The sequence below is a fragment of the Drosophila ananassae genome, chromosome 3L (assembly GCF_017639315.1).
Source record: "Drosophila ananassae strain 14024-0371.13 chromosome 3L, ASM1763931v2, whole genome shotgun sequence".
Lineage (NCBI taxonomy): Eukaryota > Metazoa > Arthropoda > Insecta > Diptera > Drosophilidae > Drosophila > Drosophila ananassae.
In genome coordinates, this window is record NC_057929.1 from 11287373 (window position 1) to 11302602 (window position 15230).

The 15230-nt window shown below is 47.2% G+C and overlaps 2 protein-coding genes across 2 annotated transcripts in view; both read left to right on the forward strand.

The window, feature by feature from the left end:
• The first annotated feature begins 868 nt into the window (after positions 1-868).
• On the forward strand, positions 869-4307 carry LOC6496116 (glutamic acid-rich protein). Its single transcript, XM_001960226.4, has one exon. It carries the CDS (start codon positions 992-994, stop codon positions 3062-3064), a length of 2073 nt encoding a protein of 690 aa, XP_001960262.1. The 5' UTR covers positions 869-991; the 3' UTR covers positions 3065-4307.
• Positions 4308-8653: 4346 nt separating this feature from the next.
• Positions 8654-15230, forward strand: part of LOC6496117 — a 67280-nt gene continuing 60703 nt past the window's right edge. Inside the window, exon 1 of the mRNA XM_014908148.3 lies at positions 8654-9303. The gene's annotated coding sequence lies outside the window, so the exon portion shown is untranslated. The remainder of the gene's footprint in view (positions 9304-15230) is intronic.

Consider the following 15230-nt stretch of genomic DNA (forward strand, 5'->3'; position numbering starts at 1 on the left):
ATATATTTACCAAGTTTTATTCGTCATATATCTGGGGTAGAGTTGTAACCATTCAGAGTGTATCTTGTGGCCCCCACTCGACACCCCATTCCCAAAGCGTTTTCCCATCAAACGACAAATCGGCAAACCTCACGGGGAAGTCGGGCCTGGGAAGTGGCGTGTTGGGCTCCATAAAGCATAAAGATGCATATGTAAATAGTTTCTACCAGCATAGCGGCCATGCAACATTAAAAATCTTTACGACTCGTATTAAAGCCAGGCACAAAGCCCGGGGGGAAATGTGAACAGTAAAGAAAACATTTATGCCTTGCCAATAAATTTGTCTCACCACCAAAACTCGTAAAGATTTCCTACTCAAGCCCATAAAGCAGTCTCGAAAAACAAAAAATCGAAAAAAGAAAAGGCCTGGGCCTCTGCCTCGGCCTGTGCCCCTGCCTGTGCCTCTGAAGTTAAAGTACTGCCGACCTGCGTGGATTTCCAGCTAAACGACAAATAACTTGGCATTTAATAACTCAACAAGCTCCCCTCGCCTCCCGCACTGGCGGCTTCATTATAATGCAGCCAAAGTCCCGACTTTATTTCAGGTTCCATAACTTAATACTTGCGCGCTTTGTCGCAAAAGCGAATTTATGTGTTGAAACGAAAGCCCGGATTGGGGATTATTGTGTGTGTTCCAGAGCGTCTGGACTGTATCATGTAGGGCGTGAGAGGGAAGCAATAATATAATCCAAATTTTGAATTCAAAAATAACGATTAAGTATCGAGAGAACAGGGATGGCAAGACCAGAACCCAAAACAATTGGGGTTTACCAACACCCTTACTTTCTTTTTCAGGACTATGCTGTCTGACAAGTGCTTTCACCCCTTTCCCAGTTTTTGGTCTCTCTGTCAGCTGATTGGTGACGCAGTCACAACATTTTCATCTAGCTCCCACTCTCATCGAGAAAACTATCAAGCCGGCCAAATTTGATTCCGAAAAGCCAACAAGATCATGTCCAGGCACCGGGCCAATCGGCGCGGCCAACAGAAGCTGCATATACCCATCGAGGAGGATTTTCTGACCATCGAGGAGGCTCCGAGGGTTCGGGAGGAGATCAGGGTCGAGGACGAACAGCTGGTCGAGATGCTGGTCGAGTCGAGTCGACCTTCGCCCACGGACCATCTGGACCTGCTTGAGTTTCTGGACACGCTCGAGGTGCCGCAGGAGCTGGCCATTTCGGAGTGCGGCGGCGAGGTGCCCGACAGCCCAACGCGCGAAGTTGAAGAGGAGAAGTGTCCCACACCGCCTCCGGAGATCCAAACAGTCCCCAGTAGCACCAATTCCAAGCAGAATCAGGAGGCCGTGGACAACCGCAGAAGGATCTTCCGGCAGCTGGGCAGGAATGTGCCGGAGACGCCCTCGCAGCACCCTATCCAGGGCTATCCGTTTGTGATGAAGCTCTTTCTGGCCGCCGGCAGTCCAGCGTTTCCTTTCCTGAAGTGGTCCGAAAGCGGCCTGGAACTGGAGGTGGACTACGTGGGCCTGCAGGAGCACCTGGCCAGCGGGAGCTCGATGTTCCGTTCCCGCAGTGCCGTGGAGTTCACGGCTCAGCTATTGGATCTGGGCTTCGAGAGGCTCTGGTCGCGAACCTCCGAAGATCCCCAAGGAGGCTGCATCCAGCTGTTCTTCCAGCATCCCAAGTTCGCGAAGGGCCAACTGGAGGAGCTGAAGGCGTTGGTGGAGGAGATCGGCCAGAACCAAATCGAGGAAAGCCTTGATATGCAGCGAGATCGACAGCGGGCGCGGCCGCGGGTCCAGGATCTGAAGGAGGACGAGGACAAGGAGGAGCTGCAGCTGCCACCGCTCTACCAGGCACCCATGGCACACATGGACCGGATGAGCAAGCGGGGCGACCTCTGCACCTCGTTCCACACCTTCCGCGCACCCCTGCAGATCGTCCGCTCCCGCTTCCAGACCCTGCTCGCCTACCAGGTGGACGTCCAGGTGTTAAAGGATCGCAAAGACTCCCCCGCTACCCCACAGTCCACCGGAAAAAAGTCTCGCAACACTTCCAACAATCAGCCCACGGAAAAGACTCCAGCCCCTAAGGATTCCAGCTCGAAGTTCGTGAAGCCACAGGACTCTGTCATCACCATAGGTATCGGCCAAGCCCCGGACTATGCCGGGTTTTATGGGAACGTGGAACTGGGCAAGGTGAACGAGTTCTTCTCAGAGTACCTGCCCCGTTACGGCAGCAAGATAACCGGATACAAGGACATCGTCATGGAGGCCACCAACAAGTCGAACGGCTTCCAGCAGAACCTTCCCATTGGCCTGGACTACTCGGACGACGACGACGATGCCCTGCCACCCATATCCTCGTGCAGCATGGAGGTGGACGTCGACGTCCAGCCCTCCACTTCGGCGGCGGCCAGGTCGAAGTCCTCGAGCCGCAAGCCCGTGGACGACATGGACCTGGAGCAGGCGATGCAGGAGCTGTGCGATGGGCCCAACGCGAACCAACCCGAGAAGACCTCGGGGAGCAGTAGCAAAGCCAAGCCCAAGCCCAGGGGCAAGCCCAAGTCGAAAAAGCGCCTTGCGAAGCTGCTGCAGTCCAGTTCCAGCGAAAACGACGACGTCAAGGAGTTCTCGCCGGAGCCGGTCAAGGAAGCACACGAAGTGGTCCCCTCCAGGACTATAAAAAAGGAGAAAATAGAGCTCGTGGACGAGGAGGATCCGGAGAATTCGTTCATTGTGGAGATCGAGGTGCAGGACGATGCGCAGATGACGCTGGAGAGCGAGGAGACTCCGGAGCAGCAGATGAAGGAGCTCCATGGGGTCGGCGCGGACAATGAGTCCGAGGTCGAGGAAGCAGAGGAGGAGGGCGAAGATGAGGAGGAGGCGGAGGCGGAGGCGGAGGATGACGAAGAAGAAGAAGTGGAGGAGGAGGAGGAGGAGGAGGAAGAGGTCGAGGAGGACGACGACGATGATTACAACGACAAAAATGTGCAGTACCGGACCGATCCGCAGCCGGCGAAGCGGAGGCGCTACGACCTCCGCAACTCGAAGAGGAGCTCCCTCTGAACGCGACTGGAGAATGGATCTCCAGTCCAGTTCCAACAAAATGTGGTGTCCCTAGTTAGGAAGAAACTTAAACAAATTCTAGACAAATTCAAACGGACAATGGCAATGCTGGGGGCGAAGACTCTGCCCTCAACCAAATAAATGTTACTACTTTGAATCACTCTTTTCTATTCAAAACTATGAGTATACTCTGACTTGGCCATTGCCCTCCAATCGAATCTTATTTATTTCCTACCAAAACCCATTCTTTTGACCATCTCCACTCGGCGTATCTGTAGGCCCTCCATTATAATAACTTTTGTGGGCTTCCTCGGCCGGGACATATGGGCAATTAAATCGCTTATCGCCCTTTGATCTCTCACGCCCTCGGTGCCCCATTACCGGGCCAATCAAAAGTGTAATATCATCTGGAAATATCATACCGCTTCGAGCCAGAGCCAGCACCCACACAGGCCCATCAGGGGCACAATCAGCCGAATGTTTACAAGTTTTATGAGCCACCAAATAACAAGACGGACAACAGGCAACTGGCAACTGAAAACGAAACCAAAACCAAAAACCAAAGCCAAAAACGAAACTTGAACGATTTTCGAGGCGGGCCAATCGAGAGTTCATGTCGAAGGGATTTCAGAGTCCGGATTTCGGCGGGGAGATTGGATTCGCGAGAGGCGCAAAAAATAAGCATCTTTTATATATAACTCAGCGTGAGCCCAGACACGATTTTATCGTCTTTAATTTGCTTTTTATTTGATATCATATTTCAAGAGCCGGGCCGAGGCCAATCGGAGAACCTTGCGAAGACCCCAGACCCGGGCCAGGTCGGTCGGCGAATCCCTTAACCGAAACCGAGTCCCTGAGACGCTTTTTTGGGAGAAAGAACTTTGAGTCAAGACGTCATAATGTCATAAAAATGTCACATACTTTTAATAACTTTATGACAGCTACAAAATCATAAACAAAACGCTCTGACAGCAACAACACGCTGGGCTACACTCGGAGGAGTCGGAGGCTGAGTGGAATCTGCGGCTGGGAGAGATCTTTTGGGAGTCATCATAATGAGATGTGTCATGTTTTGCCTTCCGAGAAATGTTTCTTGTCCTCCGATTCTCGGTGGCTTTTTGGCTCAAAGGGAAAGCGGCCTTATGGGCACGCTGCCTGCCTGTCTGCCCCCCAAAGAGGAGTCTTAATTGTGAACATGACAGCCTGATTATTAAATTTGATGTTTAAATGATGAACTGGAAAATATGCTGATATCCGATATGGAATAGTGTGGAATAGTGAAGTAGAGGGGGCTGTTAGTCGAATACCTTGCCATGGTTACTGAAAACCAATCGGAGTATTAAACTTTAGAGCAAAAACAAACACCCCAGCCCCTTGGTTTCTGTTTGAATGCATTGTGGGTATTGTTTGCCATAAATCTATTGTGATATATACCCACCTCGTAACGCCCTCACCCTTTAATCGGTGGAGTTCAAAGGAGCTCTCTGTATCAATAATAATGGGACAACAAAAAAGCCGCCAACTGCCCTACACCCCCGGGTATGAGACACCCAGCACAGTAGCTTTAAATTGACATTTACATGAATATTTAATGAACATCCTTTAATCACGAGCCTGCCGCGGCGCACTCCCTAAAATATTCCGACTGATGGAAATGATTTCAATGGATTCGTGAGGTGGCTTTAATTTTTTTGGGGGGAAGTGTGAATGAGCCGGGACTATGTAGTATGATATTCATACGATAATTTCACGTGTCACCTCCTCATAAAAAATATCAAAGGGTCGTAATTCGAAACTGGAATTAATGGAAAGCCTGATACTCTGTTTTGGGTCTTCTCGACTCGAATTAAATCTTGTAATACTCTGGTAATATATTCATTTGATTAGTGAACCATTTCGTCATTTTACTATTGCTTTTACGACTGGTACTGAACTAATATTATTTTTGCGAAATTTCCGCCGTTTGATTGTTGTTTTTATTGCGGGAATTATGTCGCTATTTGATGACAAAGTTATAATTTCTCCCCAAAAAACAGGGAAGCCCATGAAAGCCAACATTTTTATACAAAAAGTGTACCAGCACGCACGTGATTTTGACAATGTTTCACCCTCGAATTTTTTCATAGTTTCCTGCACTTCTGATGACGGAATGAACAAAGTTTTTTGTGACGGAAGCCCTTCATGAAAACATGAAAAAAGCTTAGCCGATTCGGTTTCTGGGCCCTTATCTGTTACACTTGATAACCGGCGATCGAATCGCTTCCACCACCCAGCGAGATCTCCCGGACGAATCAATATTTCAAAACATATTCCGAATTGAAAGCAAAACGTTTAAAGGCCACCGCCGCCTTTTTGTTTTAGTTTATTTAATGCGTGTCAAGTGGTCATAGATTATGAATTTTTATGGTTTCTGGGAGCTACTCTTTTCTGTTTTCCAAGCCATAAGCAATAAAACCCGGCTGTGACCTTCAACCCCGTCTTTTTCCGGCTGTCTTCCGCCTCGTCTGGCGTCTGTCAATTGCATTTTTACGATCCAGATTCCATTTCGATTATTTTCGTTACTGCCAAGTGAGTCACTGCACCGCAGATACTGTCCCCGGGAGCTTCGCTTACTTACTCTTCTGGAGTGACTCATGGACTGCTGGTAGTCTGGTAGTAATGGAGATCCGATCCATCAATCATGTGCCAACCAAGAAACCAAGCCCCGAAGAACCTACATACTTCTCCACTAAACTCTTTCTTCGCCTGTAGCACCAACTAATTAATGTCAATGAATTATTTTGAATTTTGAATAATTCTGTAACCGCACTAGTGTGGGGCCTTTGACAATTAGCGGCTAAAAAATCATTTTTCAAAACACAATGCATATTAATGATCCGGCTGCAAGTTTCGTTCCAAAGAAGTGCCATAATTAAAGGGTCTACAATGAAGATCATTAAGTGGAGGGTTTCTGGGAAGTGCCGAGGGCAAAAAATGGATATTATTGGCAAAAATCAGTAAGAAATAAACTGTTTCTCGCCCATGTTGGCCTGACTAATTGAACGCCCAATATTGGTTCACGCTCTTGTTGCTCCAAAAAACTCACTCCCGTCAACACTGGAAGGCAACTCCCGGTTTCTGTAATCCGATATTTTCGTTTTCTAAAAATTTTCACTAAATGTGTTTAAGCCCAGAGTTGGTATCGCTTTCACCCTCGCGGTCTCTGGTTTTGTGTCCGCGTTGCAGTGTCTTGTCTAATGAAGCGTTTAAACTCCCGTCCATGGATGATAATTAACGCAACTCCATTTCCGAACTGAGCTCGAAAAAAGGGATCTCATTAACCCTTGACATTTGTCACACGAAATTCTGAGGGATTTCGTGTCCTGCGACACGACTCCCGGAGCAGTCTCGAGTGGATACCGAGTTGATGTTGAAGTTTTGAGCTCCTTTTGTCTGCCCGTACAAGTCAATCTACGTGACATCCTTTTTGTCCCGGCTTCTACTCCGGCTTACTCCTTTTTAGTCCTTGGCATGCCACCTCCACCCCCACCCCTGGAGCTACCAAATTGTTGAAACAGATGTCAAATTGTTGTGCATTTTGTATTTTTTTCCTGCTTTTCGCTATTTGTTTTCTTTTCTATGTCGTCGGTGGTGGTGGTGGCCCCTTTTGTTTTCGTTTGTTTTGGTTCATTGACTTTGCGCGGTTTCGAATTTCTGTGAAATAGTTCACTCCGCCCCCGCACCCTTCTAGGGCAACTCCTCCGGGGTGCCTCAATCGATTGGCAGTCCTCAAATGGGGCAACTTGATATGTGCTCACTCACTTCTGGGCTCTGGGCTCTGGGCTCTGGGCCGAGAGCAGCACATGTGTGTCTTAAATTCGGAGATCCTTCGCCAGATAGTGCCATATAGAGTTATGAGTCGAAACCGAATTATTCCGTAAAGTTATGGTTGTTAGCGTAGATCTCTATATAGATCATTTAGTTCTCAAAACACAGGGTCACATAAATTTTGAGCTGGCAGTTGGATGAATATTGTGTGGGTATCTACCAGATAAGGCATCTCGAAGATAGTTTATTCAAATTAAGCGGGAAAGTAACTACTTTTTATGGCTGCACTTAAGTTATGGCATCCGTTTCCCTTTTTATTTTGCCTGCCACCTTTCGAAAGGTGGGGAGCTCAGCTCGTGGCAGAGATGGCAGACACGCAGAAAGTGCGAAAAATCATTTTGCGATAAATAATACAACTTCATCAGCGACAAACGAAGAATCCCCAAAAGCGTTTCCCCCTCCAACACCAACTCCAACTCGGAGTGCCAGTCCCTTCTGCCAGCTAAGCGTGAGGCGTGCATAAGTGAAATGTGCACAAGATACAAGATACAAAGATACATCCAAGACAGGCAACAACAACAGCTGTAGGAACGAGGAACGAGGCACCCGAAAAGGTAATTAATCATCGTCATGGGGCGTGTGCACGATTCGCTTAACGTGCGCCTTTGGCGGTGGTGCCACCAGTCCCCCAGTCCCCCCTGCACCCGATCTGGTGGGGGTCAGAGTTTGGTCTGTGCAGAGTCAGACAAAACATATTACTCAAGGCATTTCCATATGGTCTACTTGAACGTGGCTCCATCTCCCAAAGAGGGCGTCGAAGAGGAGGCGTGCCCTGGCGTGGCAATAATCATAACGAGCCAAATTAATGCGTTTCATTCTACATCAAGCAGAATTCCCGTGCAGTTTTTGCAGCCTCCTTCAGTGACACATTTGCTGATTTGGCAAACTTCTCGGGGGTCTTGGCTGGGTCTCGGAGGGGGGAGGCGAGGCGATATTCTCTAATATTTTCTAAGCGGGTGCCTGGCGCCCCAAAATCTCCTCCTGCGCGAAAGTTTTCAGAATATTTTTAATTGATTGTGAGGATGATTTCAGCGATTCTGCGTGCCATTTCGTTTGTTCAACGGGGCATGGCGGGCACGTATTTATTTCGCCAGCTAATTGGATGTTAGCTAATTAGATGGTTGGTTGGTGGAGTTATAGAACCATCTTTCAAGAGGTAATGTATCTAAAACTGTTACACCTATAACCACTGTTATGGGCCAGGCTATGACGAAGTCTACCTGTGGCCGGCAGACAAATTCCCTTGGTCTCTGGGAAAAAAATCCACGTGCTTATCTGTCCGATTGCGAGAGAATTTATTGGAATAAACAAAAAACAGCTGTTTATGGCAAACAACAACAAGGCAACCCGAAGTCTCGGAGAGAAAAAGTACCAAGAGCGAGAGAGTTGCCATAAAGAGAAACGAAACCAGTATTGGGGATATTTATGGCAGGTTTTTAACTCATGCGATAAGCCAAGTAAACAGTCAAAATATTTAAAATAATAATGAATATTTATTACTTAAAAATGTAAAAAAAAATATTTTTTATTACTAAAAATTTGGGAAATTTTCAACATTTTTTTGAGGGAAATTTTGAGTGAAAATCGCTGTGCATCTTCATAGGAAACATAATTTCTGGCCAAGAAACATTCCCATGCAGCCGGTTTCCTCTTGAAAACTCCCCCATATCGCTGCCATAAACCCGAGGGCGGCCGAAGTCCGACGAACAAAAGTCGGGAAACGACTGTGCTGCGACGAGAAGAACTTCTGTTTGGAAATTCAGTACCAAACAGAAAATCGTATCTTGCGGATGCGGAGGTCGGACGCCGATTCGGATTGGAAGCCACGCGAAGATACATTTACGTAAAAAATCGCAGCGCGTTTCGGCTTTAATCAGAGTCGTCAGGGAGGAAGCGACTTCCCGAAAAGTTTCCCGGCGAACCATAAAACACAATTAGAAAGTGCAAACATGAAAAAGTAAAGAAAACAGCGAATAATAACAAGGAGTGGCTTTAAGGATTCTTCTCCTGGCGTGCGTCTTGGTGTGTGCGTGTAATTGGCCTGATTGATAACCGCTGACAGCCCCCGCCCAGATTCCGATTCAGAATTGTATTGTCGCAAATCGGGCGTAAAGTGTGTCCACAGTGCGTTCGAGTTGTACGGCGAAGAGGGGACCCGGGTCCGGCTACTCCTGCCCGCTTTCACGCTTTTCCGAGCGTGCAAATTTGGGGAATTTTCAATTAAATTTAATCGCACCATCACGAGGTACTCTGGCAGGGACTTGTGTCTAACAGTGCAATCAGAGCGAAGGATTAATCGAGCCTTGAAGAGTTGTTTGTCAGGAGTCTCGAGTGTTTCAAGAGGAGCAGGCAGTCTCATAGTTTTCTGAAAGGTAAGTGAAAGACTAAATCATGTCTTGGAAGAAGGTGGAGGTGTAGAAGGTGTAGATTCTCCAAAAAGGCATGCTAATTCCTAGAGGAGCCACTGAAAGTGTCAATTGAGTGACAGTTTCCCGGCCCCTCCCTGGAACTTCCTCCGCGTTATGGTCACTTCCAAATGGGCCAAGTTTTGGGCATGCCAGGCAGGTCTGACACTTTTTCGGGAATCCAGCCCCGCAGTGGGCATTAGCATAAGTGCATGAAGGTACTGTGGAGTGCTGTCCCGAGCTGGCATCTAATTACGGCGAATGCCTGCATCGGTGCACTGCATTTAAATAGAGGTTGGCGGCAGTGGCTCGGAGTGTCTGTCTAATTATGCGGCGTGAAAATGCAATGCATGTACAAATATTGACGCGCCAGTCTCTCTGGATGTTATTGCCGCAGTTGTTAACAGTAATTTCTAGTTGTCGGCTGTTTGTGTTTCGGTACGTGTGTCTATTTAAAGTGGATCTCCAATCGAACAATATGAAAACAGTTTAAAGAGCCCGCTAGCCGCTTGTTTAAACAAGGGACCCGGCCCGAAATGATGGATTGAAGGCAAAACAATCAAATAACAACTATGGAGTACACAGTTTCTGAAAGTTCGGGACTAATCCCAAGACGATTGCATTCCAAATGAATCTGAGACAAGGTCCTGCGCTCTCACCTTAACCCGAAGCTGGCACTTGTCGGGGAGCTGGACGAGCTGGGGAGGATTTGAATCTGGTTCAAGTGCGTGGAGAGTAATTAGTGAACATGTGAATGGTCTTGCATGAGGTCTGGCTCAAGAGGAGACGTGGAATTCTCCCCAAGTGGCCGCTCAAGTGGCTGCGGAAGACAAAAGAGGCCCAAGGATCTCCGCCAGCATGTTAATTATAAACATTAGAGACCTGCTGCAGGAATGGAAATTGCTTTTTAATATTTTCGGCGTGCGGAGGACAGGAGTGGAAGAGATTTCCACTCAGAGATTAGGAATGCCTGCACCCACGCACTCCGGTGACAGACAGGGGTTAAGAGTCGGGTGAGAAAAAGGAACAGCCACCGTCGCACGTTGGGCATTAGCGATCTGCTCTCTCCCTCCGATCTTCTGGGATGTATCTTGTATCTTTTGTATATTTAGCTTGGCTCTTGTGCAATGTTTGTGTAAGTGCTGGATCGCTCACAGCTGACACAACTGTTGGTCTTAGCCCTCCTCCTCCTCCGCCTAGCTCTGTATTGGCCCAGTGGTGTGAACGAGATGTGAGCTGCATTAGTAAATGGAGTTAAGAAAGGCAAGTACTTGTCCCAACGCACTTCCGGCTGGAGTGTCAAAGGTGTTGACTCTCTGCCGGAGTAATTCCCGGGAAATGTGGGTGAACAGCTGCTATGGGAGGGGGAACTAATATTCTCCTCTACTTCTGTTTTCAAAAATGAATTCAAACTCTTTTGGAAAACCACATTTTATTCGCTCCTATCTTTCAATCTCACCTTCGAGAGCCGCACCTAGACCAGCAAACCAGCAAACTATCTGCGAGTGAATAATCCTTTTGTGACGTGAATAATTCCAGCACATTATCCGCTGGATACCCCTCCCTGTGGCATTTGCTGGCCAAGTGGTTGCATTTCGGCGGTTGGCGAATGGCGGTTTGGACGGCTCGGCGGTTTCGTTTGGCGCTCGTTTTGGGAAAGTTGATTTGTTTGAACTGATTATGGGCATGCTCGGTGCGGTTTGGCTTTGAGCTCATTGCTCTCGGATAACAGTTTTAAATAAGTTTAAGTCGAATTTAATTGGCCAAACTAGTGTCTGTACGGATAGTGCTGGCTGTACGGATCTCCCCCTCCAACTGGATCAGACAGAGCCGGGTGACAAATGTGCGATGACATGGAAGACGTGACTTATCAGCCAAACACAAAGCAACACCAGAAGGAGGAGGCCCACGGTTTGATGTCATTCTCTCTGTCAAATCCATATAGCTTGCCCAACAATCTCACAGATGCCTACACCTGTCGGCCGCCTAATTTATATGGTATCTCGCAGATAAAGCATCGCATGACATGTGGTGCACCCCCAAAGTTATGGCCGGCGTTGACCAATATGAAATCATTAAACAACAAGATAAAAGGCGAGATGACGACAGCCAAACAAATTTGTTTAGAGTTTCAGTAATTTGCATAATTGAGGCGGAGGGTCTTCCCTATTGAGTATTGGGTTACAGATCCCAACAACCAGATAGATGGTGGAGTGCTGGACGGAGCAAGGTTGGTGACATTTTCCGTGGAACTCGGACAGCGTTTGAATGATTGAGTTATGGCTGGGATCTTAACTGATTCTGTTCAAATACTATGGTTTTGAATTTAAATGAGGGACTCATAATATCTTTGGTATGCTTATGATTGGAAACTCACCTGAGCAAGCTTTCTATCTATTTCCCAGTCATCTGACTTCATTCCCCAATAACCATCAAAGAAATACATCCTGCCTTCTAAATGTTTCAATTCTGTCCAGTTAACTGCGCTTTTACGATGCCCTGACCAGTGGGAAACAATTTGTGAGTAATCGGGCAGTGGCCGAGCACTCAACCCATCCATCTATCCCTCTGCCCACAACGATTACGCAATTTGCATACCGCTCACGTCGGCGCCCGGGTGTCAGGATCTCCGCAGAGAGCCGGACTACCAACTGGCAGCCCGAAACCGAGACCAAATAGAAAACTGCGTTAAATTATGATAAAGCCAAGTCGTTGGCCACAAAGAAGCCCATTCGCTTTATGTCCTGCTCCCTGCCGCCTCGACCGCAAAACGAACTGGCCGAATGGCTCGGACGAGAAAACATTTTGCTAAATGCAGTTTGGCTGGGAGATTAGTGCGAGTTGATTATTTACTTTGGCTTCAAATTGTGCAACGCAAACAAACAGCGGCCGAGAAGGGGCCACAGCATTATTATGTTAATGGCAACGAAATGCAGTTTCAGTTGCAGTTGCAGTTGCAGTTTGGAGTTTGCAGTTCTCGGTTTTGTTGCTGAACGTGTTGTCCATGCGGGTCGTAAATTTCACTCCATCTCCTTCTGGAAGCGAACTCCCAAGCCAAACAGCCAAAGTCCACAGCCACAGAGCCAGAGCCAGAGCCAGGCCGGGCCGATGCATGTTGATTATTTTTATTGCAATTGACAAAACTCGGCACAGCGGCTGGTAATTCCTTTGTAATTGGCCAGCTGCTGTTGGCCTTTCCTTCGGATTTCTCTAGCTCCCAAGACAGTACTACTTAGCACTGCCTCTAAGAAACTGTGTTGTCATTGTAATGAGCCACCTTTATCTTCCATCGACCCATAACTCTGAACTTTTCGCACATAAATCTTGGGCCCATCACAAGCCAAGCTCTCCGTGGGTGATCTCCGCACAAAAGCGCATCCCATGATTGATTATCTTCGTATAATTCATTAATGCGACACCCACGCCCACGCCCGCCAAAAAATAGCCAAAATAGATGAGTTTCTTTTGAATATTTTAATAATCAATAAATTATTTCCAATCACTTTGTGCAGAGCCCAAAGAATCCCTCGAGGAGGGGGGGCGTTGCATGACGATGCGCCCGCATCCGCCGCGAAGGCCAAGGGGAAGACCGACGGGAACGGGTGCGGGAACGGGATGAAAAATTATTCTGCCGAGTCAAGATAGCGCGAATGAGAGTCCCGGGGAGTCTATCTGGCGGGGCCATCGCGTTGCGATTATTAACCCTCATAAATAATGCCCTCGCACACACAGTAGCTGGCGGAGTTGTGAGGCAGACTCCTCATTTTCATTAGCATGTGAGTGTGGGCACAGGAAGGACACAGCAAAGGACATGGCCTGGCCTCAACCTTGCAGTATTACTCCTTATCACTTCCCATTCCTCGCCGTGCACTGGGCGCTCTTCTAATAAATGTTTTCCAATTTTCATTGTGGTTGGTAATTTTTCCTCGGCCAGCCTATTGTTGTCTGCGGCTTTTCGGTGAAAAATAAAAGAGGCAGCGCCCGGGAAAATGCTTCATCATCCCCCGGACTGGGCTGGGGCTGGAGTGGAGGCCGCGAACCTGAGGCCCGTCTTTGTTGGCTTATTGAGCCGTAACTGCAACTCTGTTTGTTTTTCTCTGGTTGTAATTTTTTGTGGTTTTCCTCATTTTTTGGTTATATCATATTTTTTTTGCTGATTAATCATCCTTTTGGGAGGGGGTTAACAGGCAGCTGTTCTTGTAAGAGCGGAGAAAGTGGCCGGAGCTTAATTGTCTTGTTTTCATAACCGAAATGGGGTTTTGTAGAAATTAGTTGCAAGAAACTTGAATTGTAAACTATAAAGAGAAAAGATATTGAACCAATAGATTGGAAATATTTATTTCTAATACATTTCTCTATGATTCTAGGAACAAACTCTCTATTATCTGTCCAATTCTTCCTTTAAAATATCTTCCATTTCACCCTCCAACCTCCATCATCCCGTCCAGTCATCATTTTTCACGACCTGCCCGCTTATCCTGTCAAAAAATGCTTCCTTTTTTATGTTTTACCCCGAAAAGTAAAGAACCGAAAGGTGACCAGCCAATGCCGTTTCCTAACCATTATAATTTGCCCGCTTTATTTGTGCCATCTCACGGCAACCAGAAAGTTATAAATCATTGGCCGGCTATATTTTTAATAGAGTTGTTACTCGTGTTTCGTTTTTTAAGGGTCGATGGCGGTTGATTTTTTCCATCTTAATTAAACGCCAGGCCAGGCTAGTTGGCCGCTTTGAGAAGGGTTGTGCCAAGTCCGTTGTAATCTTTTAATTAGCAAGCATAACTCTGTTTTTGACCTTCTGATAACCCAGCCCTTTTCTTTTTTTGCAGGTGAGTGGACTGCTGCGGAATAAGACAACTCTATAATCAACAAAAGGAGGCATTCGTTCATTGAACAGAACTCAAATCAAGTGAAAATCTTTTCACACCCGACAGATACCAAGATACAATAGAGGTAGGCCGGGGCGATACCACCGGATAGGGAGGGCTTCCTTTTCATTCCTTTTCTTTTTTTGCCAGCCAGCCCTTACTTTCGCCGGGCAAACAAAGCGGTTTTGTCTGTTTTGAGTGACAAAACCGCAACAGACATTGACTTTTCACTGGTTTTCCCACTCCTTCCAACCCTTAGAAGCGATGCCATTGGCGAAATCCCCAAAAACTTTAAAGAACCAAAGCCAAGAACATTGTCATCATCATCATCATCGGGTAGCCCGGCGTTTCCTTCCGCTTGTTAGAGACTTTTTTGTGGCCATTTCTATCCTGTTTTTTTCCTTCGTCCTAGAAGCTAGCGTCACATTTGACGCCCCAGGATTAGTTCGGCCTGACGGGGTGGTTTCTAGAGGGTCTACTGTAACTACCTTCGGCATATGGTTGGCTTGGCTTTTGGGGCTTCCTAGGCCCGCATGAATGATGGTCCTGCAAGTTTTCCGCACCTGTTGTCGCTGGAAAAGTTGGCGAAAAGTGAGCCTGCCCGAGAGATGTGCCCTCGATAGGGTAAAAATTCCATAAAAATGGAATAGCCCTGGGGGAAGTATCCCTTATTATGTTCATTATTGCCGTTTCCAGTTGGGCTCCCGAGAGGAAATGGATATTGCAGGTCTATTATAATATTTCTTGAGTTAAAATAAGGATTATTGGCTTCGAAATTACAGAAGATCTTAGGACTCTTCTGCATATCCTTTTCGCAACTCTCCAATGACACGAAAAACATCTCTAAGTCTCCTAAACAAGCTACTCCCTGGCTCTCCGCTCCTGATGCTCCACTTCCGGGACTTGTACGTCAACGTCAAACTTTGACAGATGCCAGCCAGTCAGCAGAGAAAGGAGAAAGCAGCTGCCGGGCGGATGGGCGGACGGGGGAGAAAAAAAAACCAAAGCATGGATTTACTTTTATTT